Source organism: Triplophysa dalaica, chromosome 4 (assembly GCF_015846415.1).
Source record: "Triplophysa dalaica isolate WHDGS20190420 chromosome 4, ASM1584641v1, whole genome shotgun sequence".
Taxonomy (NCBI): Eukaryota; Metazoa; Chordata; class Actinopteri; order Cypriniformes; family Nemacheilidae; genus Triplophysa; species Triplophysa dalaica.
This window is the reverse complement of record NC_079545.1, coordinates 13,808,953-13,827,916: the sequence shown is the minus strand read 5'-3', so window position 1 is coordinate 13,827,916 and position 18,964 is coordinate 13,808,953. Positions and strand designations below refer to the sequence as shown.

At 41.7% G+C, this 18,964-nt stretch overlaps 1 protein-coding gene across 1 annotated transcript; it reads right to left on the bottom strand.

Annotated features, from left to right (window-relative positions):
* Window positions 1-641: 641 nt before the first annotated feature.
* npffr1l2 (neuropeptide FF receptor 1 like 2) lies at window positions 642-18,057 on the bottom strand. Its single transcript, XM_056746580.1, has 3 exons — window positions 17,712-18,057; window positions 2,861-2,960; window positions 642-1,629 (listed from the first exon to the last, which is right to left on the bottom strand). The coding sequence occupies exons 1-3, from the start codon at window positions 18,055-18,057 to the stop codon at window positions 642-644; spliced, it is 1,434 nt and encodes a 477-aa protein (XP_056602558.1).
* Window positions 18,058-18,964: the final 907 nt, after the last annotated feature.

The following is an 18,964-nucleotide window of genomic DNA, read 5'->3' as shown; positions in this document are numbered from 1 at the left end:
AACCACAATTCGTGCAATGCAAATTCTCAAGATGGTTTGCACAATTTGCCACCTCATCTCAGAAATGATGAGATAACATGATACGAGATAACAACTTCAATCCATCTGACATTTAGTACAAGGAAATGCGTTTCCAATGTAGATATTCACACCAGAGCCTACAGATTTTCCATTTTGATTTATAGGCCATGTGTGTTCAGAAAAGAGTTTGTGTTGTATATGTTCCATAAATGTAAAATTTTGGGTTATAAAAAAAATTATATTCAACAATTAGTGCCGGTGCATGAAGAAGAGACAAGGGTTCTGATGAGCCTGTCATTTTGGATATCTCAAATGCATGTCATGGATAATGGGGGTATCTCCCCCAATCATATGTCTGTCATATGCATTTTCCATGAACAAAATAGGTCTTGCTTAGCCATGTATAATAGTTAATTTAGATTCCAAGAGAGAACAAATTTTCATTCACTGTGACACAGAAACTGTTTGAAAAAATGAAACTCGGGTACAAAATGTGCTAAGTGGTAGGACTGACCTTTCTACCCCATCAATTTTTCTTAATTAGCTAAGATTTTAAGAGATATATACAGTAGGGTCCCAAGCTGAGTGAGTCACCAGAATGAATACCACCAATAATCCACCTACTGGTCCCAGGCTTGATTTTTCCCAACTCTGACTGGACTTATTTTCTCTGGTTCCTCCATCTGAAAGACTTTTTGATTTGCAACTCCTTTTATTCCAGATCCTGCGTTGGATACAGTGTCATTGGTGCAGACGGAGTTACAAAGCTGCACGGCTCTCTTCTGGTCCATCTCCAGACGGGTTCCCGAGTTCTTAAGATCGCCGTCGGTGTACACTCTGTTCCTCGCGCCAAAAGTCACAGCAGGTTCTCGTACCTCTCCTCGGTTGGCTTTCCGGCACATAGCGTTCCCATCCGACATCCCACAGCAGCATGAATGCGTCCTCCACACCGCCTGGAAGCCCCTCTTGAAGTTCTCATTGTAGTATCCGTAGATGATGGGGTTGACGCTGGAGTTTGAGAACGCCAACCAATGAGCGAAAGGAAAAACATAGCCGGTCAGTAATTCCAACTTGTCATCATCCAGACCTCCATAGTCCGTGAGGAGCATCAGGGTCCACAGAGGCAGCCAGGACAGTGTGAACAAGAGTGCCACGATACCCAGCATCTTTATCACCTTAATCTTCTTTTGCGAGATGAGGGGACGGCCCTCGTGCTGGGCCCTGTGACTCGGAGGAGAGCCATGAGGCTGGACGCCTTCGTGCTGATCGTTCCCCGTGATCACAGATGTGGTGTAGAGTTTGATCCCGATTCGCCCGTACATAAGCGTGATCAGGGTGAGGGGAATAAGGTAAATGTGCGCGAACAAGACTGTGGTGTAGACCTTTCTCATCTGTGGGTTGGCCCAATTCTCAAAACAGGAAAAAAGAGGGTTTGTGTGGTTGTAATCTTCATTGTGCACCATATAATGATGCTCCACTCTCTCAACTGTTAACATCACGGCCGAGGGACACATTATCACCACCGCCAGCATCCAGATCATCACTATGGTCACCTTGGCAACCAGCAGGGTGAGTTTGGGTTGGAAGGGGTACACAATGCAGCGGAACCTGCATGGAATTGGAAGAAAATACTTCTCAGCAGGGATCTCTCAGGCATTCCAGTTATGGTGTGCATTAACCCTCTCTCTGAATCTATAATCATTTTCATCCTTTGAATACTACTGTCTTATTGCAGACACTTTCATGCAACTATTGTTTCAAAGCAGCTTTTAGAAAAAAGCATGTTTCTATGCTACCAGGCAACACCAGTCTTTTATTAGAGGTGATGTGATGTGATGTGCATTTGTAAGATATGAATCAGCATAAATAACACAGGAGATTTAAAACCAACGTACAGCAATTCAAGTATTTTTACTATATGCAATGTCAATGGAGTGAGGTGGTTTTTATTTCTTGATCCGTTTAACTGATCGCGTAAAAAGAATCTGGTCAATTATTCTGCTATTTTAGAAACAAAACTTGTTAAAGCTTATTTTTAAATAATTAAATTTTATAATATTTTTTACAGTGATAATTTTGTAGCACAGGCTTCATTTTAGTATTAAATGGCTGTTCACTCTTTTATATTACATTGACCCTTTTGACTGTTTTTGTGGTCCAGGATCACATTTTCCAAAATTGAGATTTATACATCACCTGAAACCTGAATACAAAACCTTTCCATTGATGTATGGTTTGTTAGGATGGGAATATATTTGGCCGAGATATAACATCGCCTTAAAAGTTTTCCATCAGAGGCGCTTTAGCTAGCCGTTGCTAAGAAGAAACAGGTTTGTTTTAAGGCTCTCTATTGGCTTTCAAGTGTAATGACGTTGTGGAGACTATATGAACCCGAAAGAAGAAATGCTTAGCTTTACATAAATACCAAACTTCAGTGGGTAATTTCCAAAGACCTGGCAGTTTGTAGGCGTGTTTACGGACAATTTTGTTTGCAATTTTCCAGCATCCAATTACGATAAATTAGATAAATTTAGAGTAGAACATATACAGAATATCTTAATGGAACATGATCTTTTCTAAATATCCTGACGATTTTTCCGTAAAAGAAAAGCAATAAATTTGACCCATACAATGTATTGTTGGCTATTGCTACAAATATACCTGTGCTGCTTGTGACTGGTTTTGTGGTCCAGGGTCACATATCTTATTCTGTGTGCAACATACATTCTCTTTTAGTTTTTTCTTGTACAGCTGCTTTGATTTAAAAATATATTTGACTTATATAATATCACTTCTATGCTGGTTTCTGTAGTTTTCCGGCTGTGATGTCATTACTAACCTGTCCACGGCGATGGCCACCAGCGTGAACACGGAGGCAGATACTGACATACCCTGCACCAGCCCACTCATCTTGCAGACTGTGTTTGTGAACGGCCAACCTTGGGTGGAAGATAAAGTATACAACATTATGAAAGGTAAACCATGGTTCGATCAATCATTTGACGCTGAGAGAGAACACAGAAAAGGGTCTCTAACATTATTCCAGAGCCATAAACTAAACCTGCAATATAACAGGAGGTCAAATTCCTCTCTGTACCCTTACAGTGAGTTGCACATAGCAGTTTTTCTCGAATATTAAAGTATATGTCCACTAATATCACAGATGACTAAGTGATCACAATTTCACATCCATCAAACATGCCCATCATATATATGCTGTATGAAAACAATTTAATTTACCTTTGGAGACAGGAAACCCATAATGTAATAAATGCAGCATTATAATAATTGCGGACAGGATTCGGTAAAGCTGTTTTCATAATAGAGTACTTGATACCTAGCAACACTTTCCATAGGTGTAAATGGCTTGGCTTCTAGAAGAAACACAGCACGATAATGCAAGATAATGTGGTTGCCTTAAAGGGGTCAAATGACACGGCTAAAATGAACATTATTGTTTGTTTTAGATGTAATGTAATGTGTATACACGATTTAAGGTTAAAAAATACTGTATTTTCAACACATCGTGCATGTTTGTATCTCCTCTTTGCCCCGCCTCTCTGAAACATGGTGAAAGTCCAAAACGCTGGAGCGTAACTTCCAGGAACTATTGAGAGCCCGTGTCACGTGATTCATGGAGCCATCAGATAGTTCCAGGAAGTTATGTTTTCTCTTTAAATGCTTTATTTCTTTAATTTTCTTATTCATTAAATGGCTTTTGTCTTTATGGGTAAATGGGAAACTCAGTTGGTTTGTTTAGTCGCAGCTCCATGCGTTACTTGTAACTTCAGGGAACGATTGAAACTGTAAAAACACTCCATTGGAGTCAACGAAGAAGACGCAACTCTCTCTCCCGATGGCTCTGATCGCTCTGAAAAGCGATGTGTTCTATGATGGGGCAGTTAACCAGTGTGTAGTGATTGGTCAAATACTCCAAACGTGTGACGGAAATGAAACGCTTCTTACCATATTTTGAACATCAGGTTCCAAAGCAATTGTACTGACAGGTGATGAAATGTCATCTGTACTTATATCAATTCAAGCTCGAATCTGATATGGAAAATAAAGATGATCAAGCCGAAACATCAACTTCTCAAGCGTGACTTGAGCAGGATGTAAAGGATTGGTAAGGTTTTATTAAGTTAAATAGTTAAAAACTATAGCTAACCGTTTTACCTTTTATATACGACGTTATAAAGAATATAAACAAACAATCTCGCATTACAGCAGGGAATGGTAACATAAAAAATTATGCGAGCGCTTTTGGCCCTTCTTGATCAACCAGTCTTACGCCACATCTCATCGCGACTCAACAAAGACAACAAACCCCATTATAAACACGACATTTGTTGCCTCTAGTTTGAACATTATAATTGATTATTCAGACTTTTTTTCACGTTGCGCACGTGTCTGCATTTGCAGATCACAAACACATGAACAAACTCCACTCGCATTAGTCCGTAAAAAAGTAATTTTCAATGAAAATATACTTACAGGCTGGAAATCTGCAGCGCCAGACTGTCCTTGCGAAGTTTTAATGGTTGGAATGGCCCCACTTTTTAACCAAAGCATTCATCTACAGCTGCTCTAGATCTCTTCCAGGTTAGAGAAGCAATCGTCTAAGAAATGTGCTGCACAAACTTGAACATTCGGATTGTACTTTTCTGGAACAGTGTTGTAAATAAATGTAACCATTCATTTTTAGTCGTCTCATCTTTTCGCAACGAAACACACATGGCATGGCTGCGGTGATGTACAATGAGATTTACAAGTACTTCCACCTTACTTGCATTTAGATATGGATAGTCTTAGTCAAATCATATTACGAAGTAACGTACATTCTCCGGGGTTTGGTTTCACGAGGCGTTTCAGGCAGGTCTGGGTGAGCATTCGCTTTTAGATAGAATGTATCTTTTGATCCGACCATTATAATTTTTGCAATTTTATGTGTCTAATACATGCTTGGGCGACTTATAATACACCAAAGACACAGAAAAACACGTATTCGTGCCATATGACCCCTTTAACTCATACCACCGCAACTTTCACATTTTCTGTCTTGAAAATTTGTTGAATTGTGCAGAATAGAACTGAAAAATGGTGTCATTTTACTGCTGTTCCATTAAAATGTCCTCTTACACGGCAAACTAGTGGGGTATGGAGTCAGCTCTTCAGCTGATAAAAAGGCCCTACAGAGAGTCATAAAGACTGCATGGTACATCATCAACACACAGCTTCCTGCCTTGGAGGACATATTTACCTCCCTTTGCCTGCGGAAAACAAAGAACATTCTAAAAGACAAAGAACCCTTAAAAGACACACATCCCCCAACCCATCAACTATTCAATCTGTTACCATCCGGAAAACGCTACAGATCCATCAGAGCACACACAACAAGACTCTTAAACAGTTTCTACTCCAAAGCCATTTTCACACTGAACTCTGAATTGAAAACATGCCAATATGTGCAATAATGTCTTTATGTGCAATAATGTCCATATGTGCAATAATGTCTTTATGTGCAATAACTGATACCTACATATACCTAATAGACCACTCTTTTTGCAATTTTCTACTGTAATCTTTAGCCACTTTATATTTGTATTATGAAATGATGGTTGTTCTAGTTTTCTTCATTCTCTACATTGTACTTATAACTTAAATCCTAATGTTGACACACCAGAAATTTTGTTGTATGATCCATACAATGACAATTAAGAATCTGAATATGGTAATGTATTAAACAGAGCTAACATTACTAGAAAACAAACTCATTTACTTAGCCAACTGTTTGAAATTTAGCCTTTTTTTCATGCTTTTCATTTTGTTCTGTCACGTGTCTCCTGCTTTTTCACAAGAGGTCTGCAAAATGTCTCAACAACTGCTTGAAAACCCAAGTCTTCCATTTTAAATCATAACCTCACACATTTACATTTAGTCATTAAGAAGAGGCTTTTATCCAAAACGACTTACAGAGAGTTCAGGGAGCAAAAAGCGATATGTGATACAGAAGCAAAAATACAATAGGTGCCGATACAAAGTTAATCGTTTCAACAAAAGCTAGACCACTACCTGTTGAGAGAAAGATAGAGGGTTATTATTATTATTTTTAAACAATTCTCATTCGTTCCTTCCAAAGCCAGATCAACCGTTAACAATTATACACATTCTGTTCATCAAACTGCCAGTGATTTTTTGGAATCTGTGTGCAGGAACGCCTTTTATAGGGGGGGGAATTAGGACAATTCCAAGGGCCCATGAATGACAGGGGCCCCAAAAATATGAAAAACTAATATAAAATTATCAAACCATCATCATTCATTATTTATTTTTATTGTATTTATATAATAATACAATTAATGGTTTCTTTGTGTTTGGCAGTAAAAGATAAAAATCACCATTGACCAAAAAGTAATAAAATCCATATTGACCGACTATCCCCCTGTATCTGCATGAAATGGTTTGGTCCTGCCTTGGCGCTCTCGCTGACGGTTTTTAGTTGCAGTCCGTAGATGCGCCAGAACTAAAGTAACCGTAATGTTGCCTAGTAACGTTAAATCAAAATCTGTTTTTAAAAAAAGTAAAGAGAGACAAGAGAGATAGGACAGACAAAGGAAAGGGTGTCAAACTGTAACCCAGTTTTTCACAAAGAATGGTGGGAAGCCTATAGCAGTGGATCTCGCGGGCAAGAGTTGAGAACCACTGCTATAGGCTTCCCACCATTCTTTGTGAAAAACTTTCCTGCCGAGTTAAGCACCATCCATCCATCCATCCATCCATTTTCTACCGCTTATCCGGGGCCGGGTCGCAGTGGCAGCAGTCTAAGCAGGGATGCCCAGACTTCCCTCTCCCTAGACACTTCCTCCAGCTCTTCCGGGGGGACACCGAGGCGTTCCAAGGCCAGCCGGGAGACATAGTCCCTCCAGCGTGTCCTAGGTCTTCCCCGGGGTCTTCTCCCGGTGGGACATGCCCGGAACACCTTACCGGGAAGGCGTCCAGGGGGCATCCGGAAAAGATGCCCGAGCCACCTCAGCTGGCCCCTCTCGATGTGGAGGAGCAGCGGATCTACTCTGAGCTCCTCCCGAGTGACTGTGCTTCTCACCCTATCTCTAAGGGATCGCCCGGCCACCCTGCGGAGAAAGCTCATTTCGGCCGCCTGTATCCGGGATCTTGTCCTTTCGGCATGACCCACAGCTCATGACCATAGGTGAGAGTAGGAACGTAGATTGACCGGTAAATCGAGAGCTTCGCCTTGCGGCTCAGCTCCTTCTTCACCACGACAGACCGGTACAGCGACTGCATTACTGCAGAAGCTGCACCGATCCGTCTGTCAATCTCCCGCTCCATCCTTCCCTCACTCGTGAACAAGACCCCCAGATACTTGAACTCCTCCACTTGAGGCAGGAACTCTCCACCTACCTGAAGTGAGCAAGCCACCCTTTTCCGGCTGAGAAACATGGCCTCAGATTTGGAGGTGCTGATTCTCATCCCAGCCGCTTCACACTCGGCTGCAAACCGTCCCAGTGCATGCTGAAGGTCCTGGTCTGATGGGGCCAGCACGATGACATCATCTGCAAAGAGCAGAGATGCAATCGTGTGGTCCCCAAACCCGACGCCCTCCGGCCCCTGGCTGCGCCTAGAAATTCTGTCCATAAAAATTATGAACAGAACCGGCGACAAAGGGCAGCCCTGCCGGAGTCCAACATGCACCGGGAACAAGTCTGACTTACTGCCGGCAATGCGAACCAAGCTCCTGCTCCGGTCGTACAGGGACCGGATGGCCCTTAGCAAAGGGTCCCGAATCCCATACTCCTGGAGCACCCTCCACAAGATGCCGCAAGGGACACAGTCGAATGCCTTCTCCAAATCCACAAAACACATGTGGATTGGTTGGGCAAACTCCCATGAACCCTCCAGCACCCTGAAGAGGGTATAGAGCTGGTCAAGTGTTCCACGACCGGGACGGAAACCACACTGTTCCTCCTGAATCCGAGGTTCTACTATCGGCCGGATTCTCCTCTCCAGTACCCTGGCATAGACTTTCCCCGGGAGGCTGAGAAGTGTGATCCCCGGTAGTTGGAGCACACCCTCCGGTCCCCCTTCTTAAAAAGAGGGACCACCACCCCGGTCTGCCAGTCCAAGGGCACTGTCCCCGACCGCCACGCGATGCTGCAGAGGCGTGTCAGCCAAGACAGCCCCACAAGATCCAGAGACTTGAGGTACTCGGGACGGATCTCATCCACCCCCGGTGCCCTGCCACCGAGGAGTTTCTTGACTACCTCGGTGACTTCATCCTGGGTGATGGGCGAGTCCGCCTCTGAGCCCTCGGCCTCTGCTTCCTCAATGGAAGACGTGACGGCGGGATTGAGGAGATCCTCGAAGTATTCCTTCCACCGCACGATGATATCCCCGGTCGAGGTCAACAGCTGCCCCCCTCCACTGTAAACAGCGTTGGTGGGGCATTGCTTCCCCCTCCTGAGGCGTCGGACGGTTTGCCAGAATCTCTTCGAGGCCGACCGATAGTCTTTCTCCATGGCCTCGCCGAACTCCTCCCAGGCCTGAGTTTTTGCCTCCCCAACCACCCGGGCTGCAGTCCACTTGGCCTGTCGGTACCTGTCAGCTGCCTCGGGGGTCCCATAAGCCAGCCAGGCCCGATAGGACTCCTTCTTCAGCTTGACGGCATCCCTTACTTCCGGTGTCCACCACCGGGTTCGGGGATTGCCGCCTCGACAGGCACCGGAGACCTTACGGCCACAGCTCCGAGTGGCTGCGTTGACAATGGAGGTGGAGAACATGGTCCACTCAGACTCAATATCTCCAGACTTCCTCGGGATCTGGTCGAAGCTCTGCCGGAGGTGGGAGTTGAAGATCTCTCTGACTGGCGATTCGGCCAAACGTTCCCAACAGACCCTCATAGTACGTTTGGGTCTGCCGAGTCTGTCCAGCTTCCTCCCCCGCCATCGGATCCAACTCACCACCAGGTGGTGATCGGTTGACAGCTCCGCCCCTCTCTTCACCCGAGTGTCCAAGACATACGGCCGTAGGTCAGATGAAACAACAACAAAGTCGATCATTGACCTCCGGCCAAGGGTGTCCTGGTGCCATGTGCACTGATGGACACCCTTATGCTTGAACATGGTGTTCGTTATGGCCAAACTGTAACTAGCACAGAAGTCCAATAACAGAACACCACTCGAGTTCAGATCAGGGGGGCCGTTACTCCCAATCACGCCCCTCCAGGTGTCACTGTCGCTGCCCACGTGGGCGTTGAAGTCACCCAGCAGAGCGACGGAGTCCCCAGTCGGGGCGCTTTCCAGCACCCCTCCCAGAGACTCCAAGAAGGCCGGGTACTCTACACTGCCATTTGGCCCATAGGCGCAAACGACCGTGAGAGACCTATCCCCGACCCGGAGGCGCAGGGAAGCGACCCTCTCGTTCACCGGGGTAAACTCCAACACATGGCGGCTGAGCTGGGGGGCTATAAGCAAACCCACACCAGCCCGCCGCCTCTCACCCTTGGCAACTCCAGAGTGGAAAAGAGTCCATCCTCCCTCGAGGAGTGTGGTTCCAGAGCCCAAGCTGTGCGTAGAGGTGATCCCGACTATCTCTAGTCGGAATCTCTGAACCTCACGCACAAGCTCCGGCTCCTTCCCCGTCAGAGAGGTGACGTTACATGTCCCTAGAGCTAGATTCCGCGTCCAGGGATCAGGTTGTCGAGGCCCCCGCCTTCGACTACCACCCAATCCACTTTGCACCGGCCCCTTACGGTCCCTCCTGTAGGTGGTGAATCCACGGGAGGGTGGCCCCACGTCGCTCCTTCGGGCTGAGTTAAGCACCAACTTTGATAAAACACCTGATAAGGCTAATCAGTGACTTCAGGAACAGACGCGTTCAATTTATTGTTGCGCTTCACAGATTGTTTGGCATATCGCATTAAAGTACCGCGAGAGTGATTCAAATGCGTACCGCGCAATCTGCACTTGAATCTCTTTTGTGGTACTTAAATGTCATATGATGATAGATTGCGCAGCGCCGCATTAATTTGAACGCATATATTCTAAAGACGCTGATTAGCTTGTTCAGGTGTTTTATATCACAGTTGGGGATAAACTCCGAAAATGGATCTGGCGGGCCAGAGTTGAGAACCACTGGCCTATAGTTTGTGTGTGGTATTAACCTGTTGGCTTAATCCATAGTGAAATAAGATAGCTAGCAACATACTAGTGTTAGCCTACATTTAATCACCATTTAATCAGTTCATGGAAACCTTTAGCACTAGAATAACCCTGGTGTGGAAATTCCATTTTTCAAGTCAACTTTATTATCTTGTTGGCATATATGTGCAGCTAAGTAAAAAATCTGCCGTTTTCATTGTTTTGAGAGGATGATGTTAATGTTTAAGTTTGTCCGATTTTCTTTTTTTAAATCTTTCATTAATAATTATGATAATAGTTAATAATAATTTTGTTAAGAGAATTTTCCATTTTGTCAAATTTTACAATAAAAATACATTGAGACTGTAAAAGAACGCCTTCAGCACATTTTTTTATGGTTGCTTTTAATTTGCATCAAATTGTTAACTGCATACTAGACTTGCATGCATGTGCAAATCACCAGCAGTTAATATTGTGTGAGTACTAGTGTTGAACTACAAGAAGCAAGACAGTTGAAAGCCTTTAATTAGAGTTATGTAAAGCCTTTGATCGGACAGTAAGGTCCTAGAGATGTGGGGACAACAGCTGCACAGAGGGGGCCCAATGTGATTTTTTGTCATGGGGCCCAAAATTCCTGGCGGGCGCCCCTGTCTGTGTGTGTTTCAAACACATCCTGATTCACGTGAAGATTCCATAAAGACACGTGACGAAATATACTGCAGTGTAATGTTATGTGCATTGCTTTAGTCGTGAAAATTGGGCTGATCACGGTGAAGGATATTTCCTTGCGTTGTTTTTAGGTGGGTTAGGGCAAAAATAAATAGCCCAATTTATAAGTTTTTATTAGTCATACTGCTTTCCTTTATTTAGTATAATAAAAAGATTGGCCTAAACAATCTCTCTTTTTTGTTATTATTCTGTAGCATATTTTGTTGCTTTTTGCAAATGACAAAGACGTAAGTTTTAAAACAAAACGAAATTGGCCTAAATATATAAAAGCAAATTGTTCCGGCTTGTTCGGTACAAATTTACAGAACCTTAATTAAAAATATAACGGAAAGCTGCGAAGTAGAAAAAAGCTAGTGTTTTGGCAACATTCCATTTAATTCCAATAAAAAGTCATGGTACAAATATTCTCGAATTGGATTTTATGTTTGGTGATTATGACTCTTACATTTGTCCGTGATTTAGATAGAGACGAATAGTATTTTTAAGTTGTCTATTAACTAACGGACATAATTTACTCGCTTAACTAGTCGTGGGGCAGTCGTGGCCTAATGGTTAGAGGGTTGGACTCGTGACCAGAAGGTTGCCGGTTCGATCCTCAGGTCAGGCGGGTAACGATTGAGGTGTCCTTGAGCAAGGCACCTAACCCCTACTTGCTAGCGATAGCTGCCCACTGCTCTGGGTGTATGTGTGTTCACCACTTGCTCTGCGTGTGTTCACTACTCTCTGGATGGGTTAAAAGCAGAGGTATATCTCGGATATGGGTCACCATAACTGACAAATTGGTCACTTTCACTTAACTACATTTGCTTTTAAAGCAAAATTATTAATAATTTATTATAGATGCTTGTCATCATTAGCCTACGCGGCCTTTACGGTATTGTTTCTGCCTTTGTTTACACATGGCACTTTCCTGGACTGATCCCGTTTACCTGAAAACCTTTCCGGAATCACTTTTCGGATCCATCCGGGATGCGTTTGCATTCACACTGAATGCACTCTGGCAGTTTTATGCCAATTTTATGGGATCAGCGGTCTGTGTGAATGTGGTTTATGTAATGTAGTTTATATAATGGCATCAATTTTGTTTCTGTTTTTATTTCCCCTGAGAAATTACCTTTATAAAACATATATCTACTACTTTAATGAAACGTAAAGGACAACTCCATTTGGCAAATAAAACAAATTCTCTCTGGGGTATATGTAGAGTTTATAAATGACAAGTAAAGGATAATGTACAGGCAGTCTGTTGTCATCTCAGAAATAAGGGTCTTTTATCACACTGAAGGGGCTTATTTCACGATAATAGATGGCTGCTTGTACATTATACCGCTTATTACACGGTTACTGTCCATATGAGAAAATAATAGACATGAAATGGTAATTTGTAATATTTTATAAACTCATTTTCACAGAATGCTGTACTTTCCCGAGGAGAAGCCAATAAACTACGTTCAAATGTCATGTAAGGCTGGGGCCAAGGTGTCCACACAGAGAAACACAGAACTTCATCCAACACAATGAACTCATCACAGGGTTTGCATCTCCATCTCAGACAGCATACAACAATGAATGATGATTACTAACTCACACCCTTACATCTGTTCTCTTCTCCCTCTCTCCTCTTTCTCTCCAACTGAACCCAGAGCAATTCAAAGCTCATCCATGAACTGGATTTGACAAATACCATATCTTATATCAACAAAGAATCTTCACATGCATATTTGGTATCATTTGAAATATCTCAGTGCGATTGGTACAATGGTCTCATATCCACAGCAGTAGAGCAGATCTTAACATAGGTTTGAGGCTTTAAAGATATTCTGCTCACTGTTGAGGTTGTGTATTCATGCAAATGCCCATTTGTGGCCTGATCAGATGCAGGACAGAGTCCTTTACAATGTAAATTGTTGTTGTGTGGAGGAAGGGTATTTTGGTCTGAGTATTTAAGGGAAGCTGGCAAAATGTTCTGGGGAATTCTTACTACAATGAACCCCATGGTGCTGTGTGAGCCTTCAGACACACAGCAATGTGTTTTTTCAGATCGCATCTCTTTCTACTGTCAGCTATGCATTTTAGACTGATCTTTGAGGATTTGATGTTTTGTTTTCGTATTCTCTGAATTGAATTGTAATTGGCAAGAAACATTTACCTGACTAATAAATTGTCATGTTTGAAATTGTTCTGCAGTATTCTGAATTTATAAACACGTTCTTATATTATGTATTCAGTATAAGAATAATATTGTATCCCGTTACATCCTTGTAACTGCAAATCCTGACTAGAATCCTGTCTAGGTGGGAAAGACACATCAGCTGAGAATTTTAGAGATCCGGCTACCAACTTGGCATTAGTTTAAGTGTGATTAGATCTTAGAGGCTGTTACTGTGAATTTCCGTTTAGAACAATACAAGGGTTGTCTGACCAATCTAAATAGAGTAAATCTCAGACTCTGATTAAAGTAACATTATTCCAGTTAAGTGTACATGGGAAACCAAGGAATGATTATATAAAGCTGCCATTAGAGAAGGAAAGATTGGTCTATCTATCGCTGTGGAGTGGTCCTGACCTCTGGCTGGACATAATTGTTGCTTGTGGTTAGGTGGTAATAATCTAGGCTGACCGTGAGATCCGCGTATAAACGGCCGCCGCGACACTTGAGAATCGGATGAATATAGTTTAAAGTAAAGTGGGATAATCAAGCAATGACCCAAATTGCCGGATTATTATCACGCATAAATAATCAAATACAAATAATATCATTCAACAAGGTTTTCCTTTTTATCTTTTGGAATGTTAAAAGAACGTTAACTGTACCAACCCAGAGCTCTTGAAAGACAGAACATGCACATGCCTTCGCCGTGCCACTTGGACTCCGCCATTGGGCCAGTGGGTGGTTGGTGGTTCTTCTTCTATCACATTTTTCACTTGTTATTAAAAGACATATTCATATTTAATTTGTCAAAAACCTGTAAAAATGATTTGCTGCATCCGGGTTTCTGTGTGTTATCAGTTTTGAGAGGTTGTTATCGTTATCGTGTTATCGTAATATCGTGACTGGCCAATCAGAATTAAGCATTCCAACGAGCCCTGCAATAAAATCAAAAGTTAAGTGCTGATTGAGTGATTAGTTCGAGCTCGTTCTGGACTGACATGGCAGGTGGCTTAAATAATAAATAAAGACATCTAGACTGGACTGAAAAGAGAGTTGAAGAAAGACCAGCATGGTCGACCACCTGAGGGGTCTCGGGTCTTTCAGCAGTTCTAAGGTGGTAGCCTGCTGTGGCCAATATATTTTTCTTTACTGTGTTCTGCTTTCCCAGAGGAGCAGCACCAGCTCCCCAGTTGTGATTCCAAACACATCAAGAGATCTGTGTTGTAGACTCACTATGGACTTACTGCAGGCAGTGTGAGAGAAAAGGATTATTGCAGTCCATCATAAACAATTTTGTTATTTTTGCCTTAAGAACCCCCACAGCCCCATCTATACAGCTCAAATAGCCCTTCATAGACACCGACTCTGGAACTCATGTAGCATTACATAGCCTATATGTTCAATACTGTGGATACGAAACAACACGTTAAAAACTTGTTCACACATTATTTTGTTGTCCTTTAATATAAAGGCAACTGACTACAAAGAGAGATTATTAATCATAATAATTGCTAGTTGCTTTATTATATCAGTTTAATTTGAAAGTTAGTGAATACTGTAGTACCCATTGCAATATACATCCCACTGGCTTGGAATCTACACAATGCTTTGATTTAGAGAAGCTTTATAGCCTGATGACGTACAGACTGCACTGGGTTCTATAGGTAGAAGTATCTATATATATCCAGTATGTCCATAGCACCATAGACCTGTATTTTAAGCACCGTAGCTTAAATGCTCAGCAAAATTGGAGTTATGTTGTGTTTAGTATGTAAGACTTGTCAGTTGTGGAAATAACTACAGCAAGGGAAAAATTAAGAGACCATTTATAAATTCAAAAACAGTTGAATTTACTACTTGTAGGTATGTGTTTAGGTAAAATTATCATTTTTGTTTCATTCTGTAAACTGTTTCTATTTGCATTTATTTGCAGAAAATAAAAACAGGTAAAAATAACAGAAAAGATGCTCTGTATATTTCCCATCTCGAATACTGCAAAGAAAACAAGTTCATAATGCACTTTTGAGCAATACAATGTACTTATGAAATGTTCAAAAAATATTTTTTTATGTGATAATCTCATAAAAAATTATATTTTGATCACAGTTTTCATGTGTCTTGTCATGCTGTTAGTCTTTCACATGGATGACTTTGTCACTCCTACTGGTTTGATTGAATGATCTAGATGTATTGATTTCAATGGCCACAATATATCTAGAAATCCTGATTAAATGAATATTTTGAATGGTCTCTGAATTTGTTTTTTTAACATACACTATCATTTTTATTTAAATGTATAAAGATGTATTGTTTAGATTGTATGACGGTTTTCAAAGGGTTCATTGCAGTAATGCCATAAAAGCACCATTTTCAGTTAGTTCTTGATGTAACATTTTATATTTACATTTAGTCATTTAGGAGACCCTTTTATCCAAAGCGACTTACAAAGAGTTTAAGGAGCAATAAGCGATATGTGATACAGGAGCAATAATGCAATACTGCCAATACAAAGTTACTGGTTTCAACAAAAGCTAGACCACTACCTGTTGAGAGAAAGAGTTTTCTCTTGGTTTTACATTACATTACATTTTGTCATTTAGCAGACGCTTTAATCCGAAGTGATTTAAATGAAAGAAAGATGGTTTTTATTTAGTCTGTAGAAAAAAATCCTGCAAAGAAAAGTTTTTTGCAACATAACAATCTTGTGAATGTTCTTTGTGAGCCATACACATTTTTGAAACCTTCATTTTCCAGAGTTTTTAAAATCCTATAATATTTATGTATAAAATGTTTAATGTTTGAATGGAAACTCTTCCCCCCAATACCAGCCAAGGCCTTCTTACCCCACAAAGACAATGCTAGAACAAAATCCAGACATACATCCATTGTGAAAATTGAAATACCTGCATTAACACACCGGCACCATGAAATTACTCACGAGGATGGTCTTAATTACGCCTGCTCAAATGCAGCTCTCTTGAAAAGAACTCTGATGTGTCTTTCTTTATTCTGCTATAAGAGAGGGTTGATTGAAGAGATGTCTTATTTTATTCAAGAGATAGGAACATAACAGCATGTATAATAGTCGTATAGAGAATGCACTGTAAATATGACGGTGATTCAGGCAGCCAAAGAGTAAACAACCATCAATATTTTTTACTGCACAGACAGAAATGGCTATGCGGAGCATGGTATTATAAAATAATTTTGAAATGGCAACCAGGCTTAAAGATGTTGTCAAGAAACAAAATGTTGTTACATAGAAAGGAAAGGAGATGCAGAATAAGGGCTAGCAAATTTCCTTTCTTTTAACCCTTGTAAAAGAAATGTGTGTTTCAAGCTCAAGTGCAAGCCAAAGCAAAAAAAGACAGACATAGCTATTCATATAACCACCTTCTTTATAGCATTATGATTTAAAGGTGTGATGCATTAAGACATCAATTTTAACCCAAGCGTTTCTTATATAAGAATCATATTCAAGCGAACATCCTGTAAGTGTCAGAACGGAAACGCCTTTGTTACTGAAATGACAACTTTATTGACACTAGGCCCAGCGAACGCCAGGTCCTGGAATGCACCTATAGATAGGTTTAAGAAGAACTACACAGAAGTAGGCTATATGGTAGGCTATATGAGACCAGTTTTTAATAGCACTTCTGCTTTTGTTGTCTTTATGATGTTCCAAATGCTTTCACTGTTTCCCTCATCTGTAAGTCGCTTTGGATAAAAGCATCTGCTAAATGAGTAAATGTAAATGTTAGAATATCAACGACTGCTTCTCTAGCCAGCCCACCATAGACATGCAAGCAATAAACATGCCGATAAAGATCGGAAAATTTTGTGCTGTGCCTGGTTGAAGAAGAACACATTCGCTGCATAACCTTCCTTCGGTAATGGTAGTGCTTGGTTGAAGTTTATTTTTAAAGTCGTTCCAGCTCACGTGGGTAAAACATAGAGCGTTTTTTCGCACCATTTTACTGTGCATTACTTCGTGAACAAGACAGAGGTCGATGCTAGTTTTGCTGAGAGAGAAAAAGAAAAAAGCAGTGCTGTGCCGTCAATATTAGATCCGACAGGAATGGCGCAGCAATCTTATTTGAGTAAAACATATTTGTACTATGCATTACTATTGCTCTGTTAGAGATCGCTTGATATGTCCTGATAATGTGTAACCTAACGTTACGTGTCATACCAATTAAAAAAATGCTCCAGCTATGTTTACTAAGCAAACTGCTTTCCAATCATAGCACTGGGTATTTACTTCTAAGTCTTCAATGCGGCACGCCCATTTAAACAGAGCTTTATCGAGGCAACCACAAAACCCGTTTAGAAAATAGCCTAATACTTATTGATTTTGATGTTTTTGATGTAAAAGCCACGGGAAAGTCACAAGTAGATCTCATACAACTGCATAAAACAATTAAAAAGGCCACTTTGTGACACCTTTAAGGTTTTGATGACAATTGGTCATGACTTCTGTTGCTGTGAATGATCAAAGACAAGCGGACTTACATGCCCTCTCTTCTAGGACCTATTGCATGAACATAATTTTGTGTATGTGCATGTCTGGACCGGGGTCAGTAGCCAACTTCATCCAGTCATGCTACCATCTCAACATAATTTTTCAGCAAGGCAGAAGCTTCGATGTGTGTTACCTGTAATGAGGTTGTCCACCAGGGTTGTCGGAATGCAGAAAACTCCCACAAGAAGGTCGCTCACGGCAAGGTTGAGGATAAAGAGGTTTGTGACTGTTCTCATGCGTCGGTTCTCCAGTACAATCAGACATACCAGGGCATTCCCCACCATGCAAAGCAGGAAGATGAAGAGGTAGGCCAGGGTCAGGCTAGTGGCAACAGGCAGCGAGTGCTGATAGTAAGGGTAGTATATAATGCTGGTGAGGTTGGTGACGTTACTGCCATTTATGATGGAATACGGCAAGCTACTGTTTGAATAAAGCGCAGAAAGGTCTGGCATCTCCATTTCCAAAAGTTCTTTTTCCATGTTGTCCGGAATCTAAATTTTCCACTTTGGGTTCCTGAGAACACACACACATCACAGTAAAGTTAATTTCCATTTCCATTTTTTTATATATCAGTTGTTTCAAAACATAGACACCTGATGACTTTTAATTGCAAAATGTGCAAATGATTTGAGCAGTTGAGAGTAGTAGCTAATGAGACGGTAAGCATCAAGATAATGGGAATGCGCAGTCAATTTTAACAGGACTGCTTGATGTATCTGATGTGTGCCATATGAATGCTTTCTTTTTCTAAAATCTCACTCCAAATACAAACAACTCAAACAATATTTCACAGCATTCACACTGATGTTAGCAGGGCAGTTTATGAATAAACACATGTATGCAGTCATGGATATTTAAACACGATCTTATGGAATCAGGGCTGGAGCTAAACTCTGCAGTGCTCCGGCCCTCCAGGGTAAGATTTGAGGAACCCTGGTCTACAGTATCATCCGCATAGCAGTGATAGAAAAGCCATGCTTCCGAATGACAGAACCTAGGGATGTCATGTATACGGAAAAGAGCAACGGTCCGAGCACTAAGTCCTAAGGCACCCCTGTATTGAGATGTTGGGACCTCTCAAGGATACTCTAAATGACCTACCTGAGAGGTAATACCTGAACCTATGTAGTACCATTCCAGCGAAACCCATAGCCTTGAGGGTCGACAGGAGAATGTGGTTAATGGTGTCAAAGGCAACAGATAGATCAAGTAGGATGAGAACAGATAAGTTAGAATTTAATTTCCAGTCGTTAGGGATAAGTAGACCTGTTCCTCAACCCCTCCCTGATATGCGTGGGCTGTGAGGGAAAGTGTAGTTATAGGAGAGGGCAGCCAGAGTGGCACTGTCCTCTGGCTTGATCCAGGTTTCAGTGAATGCTAAAAGAG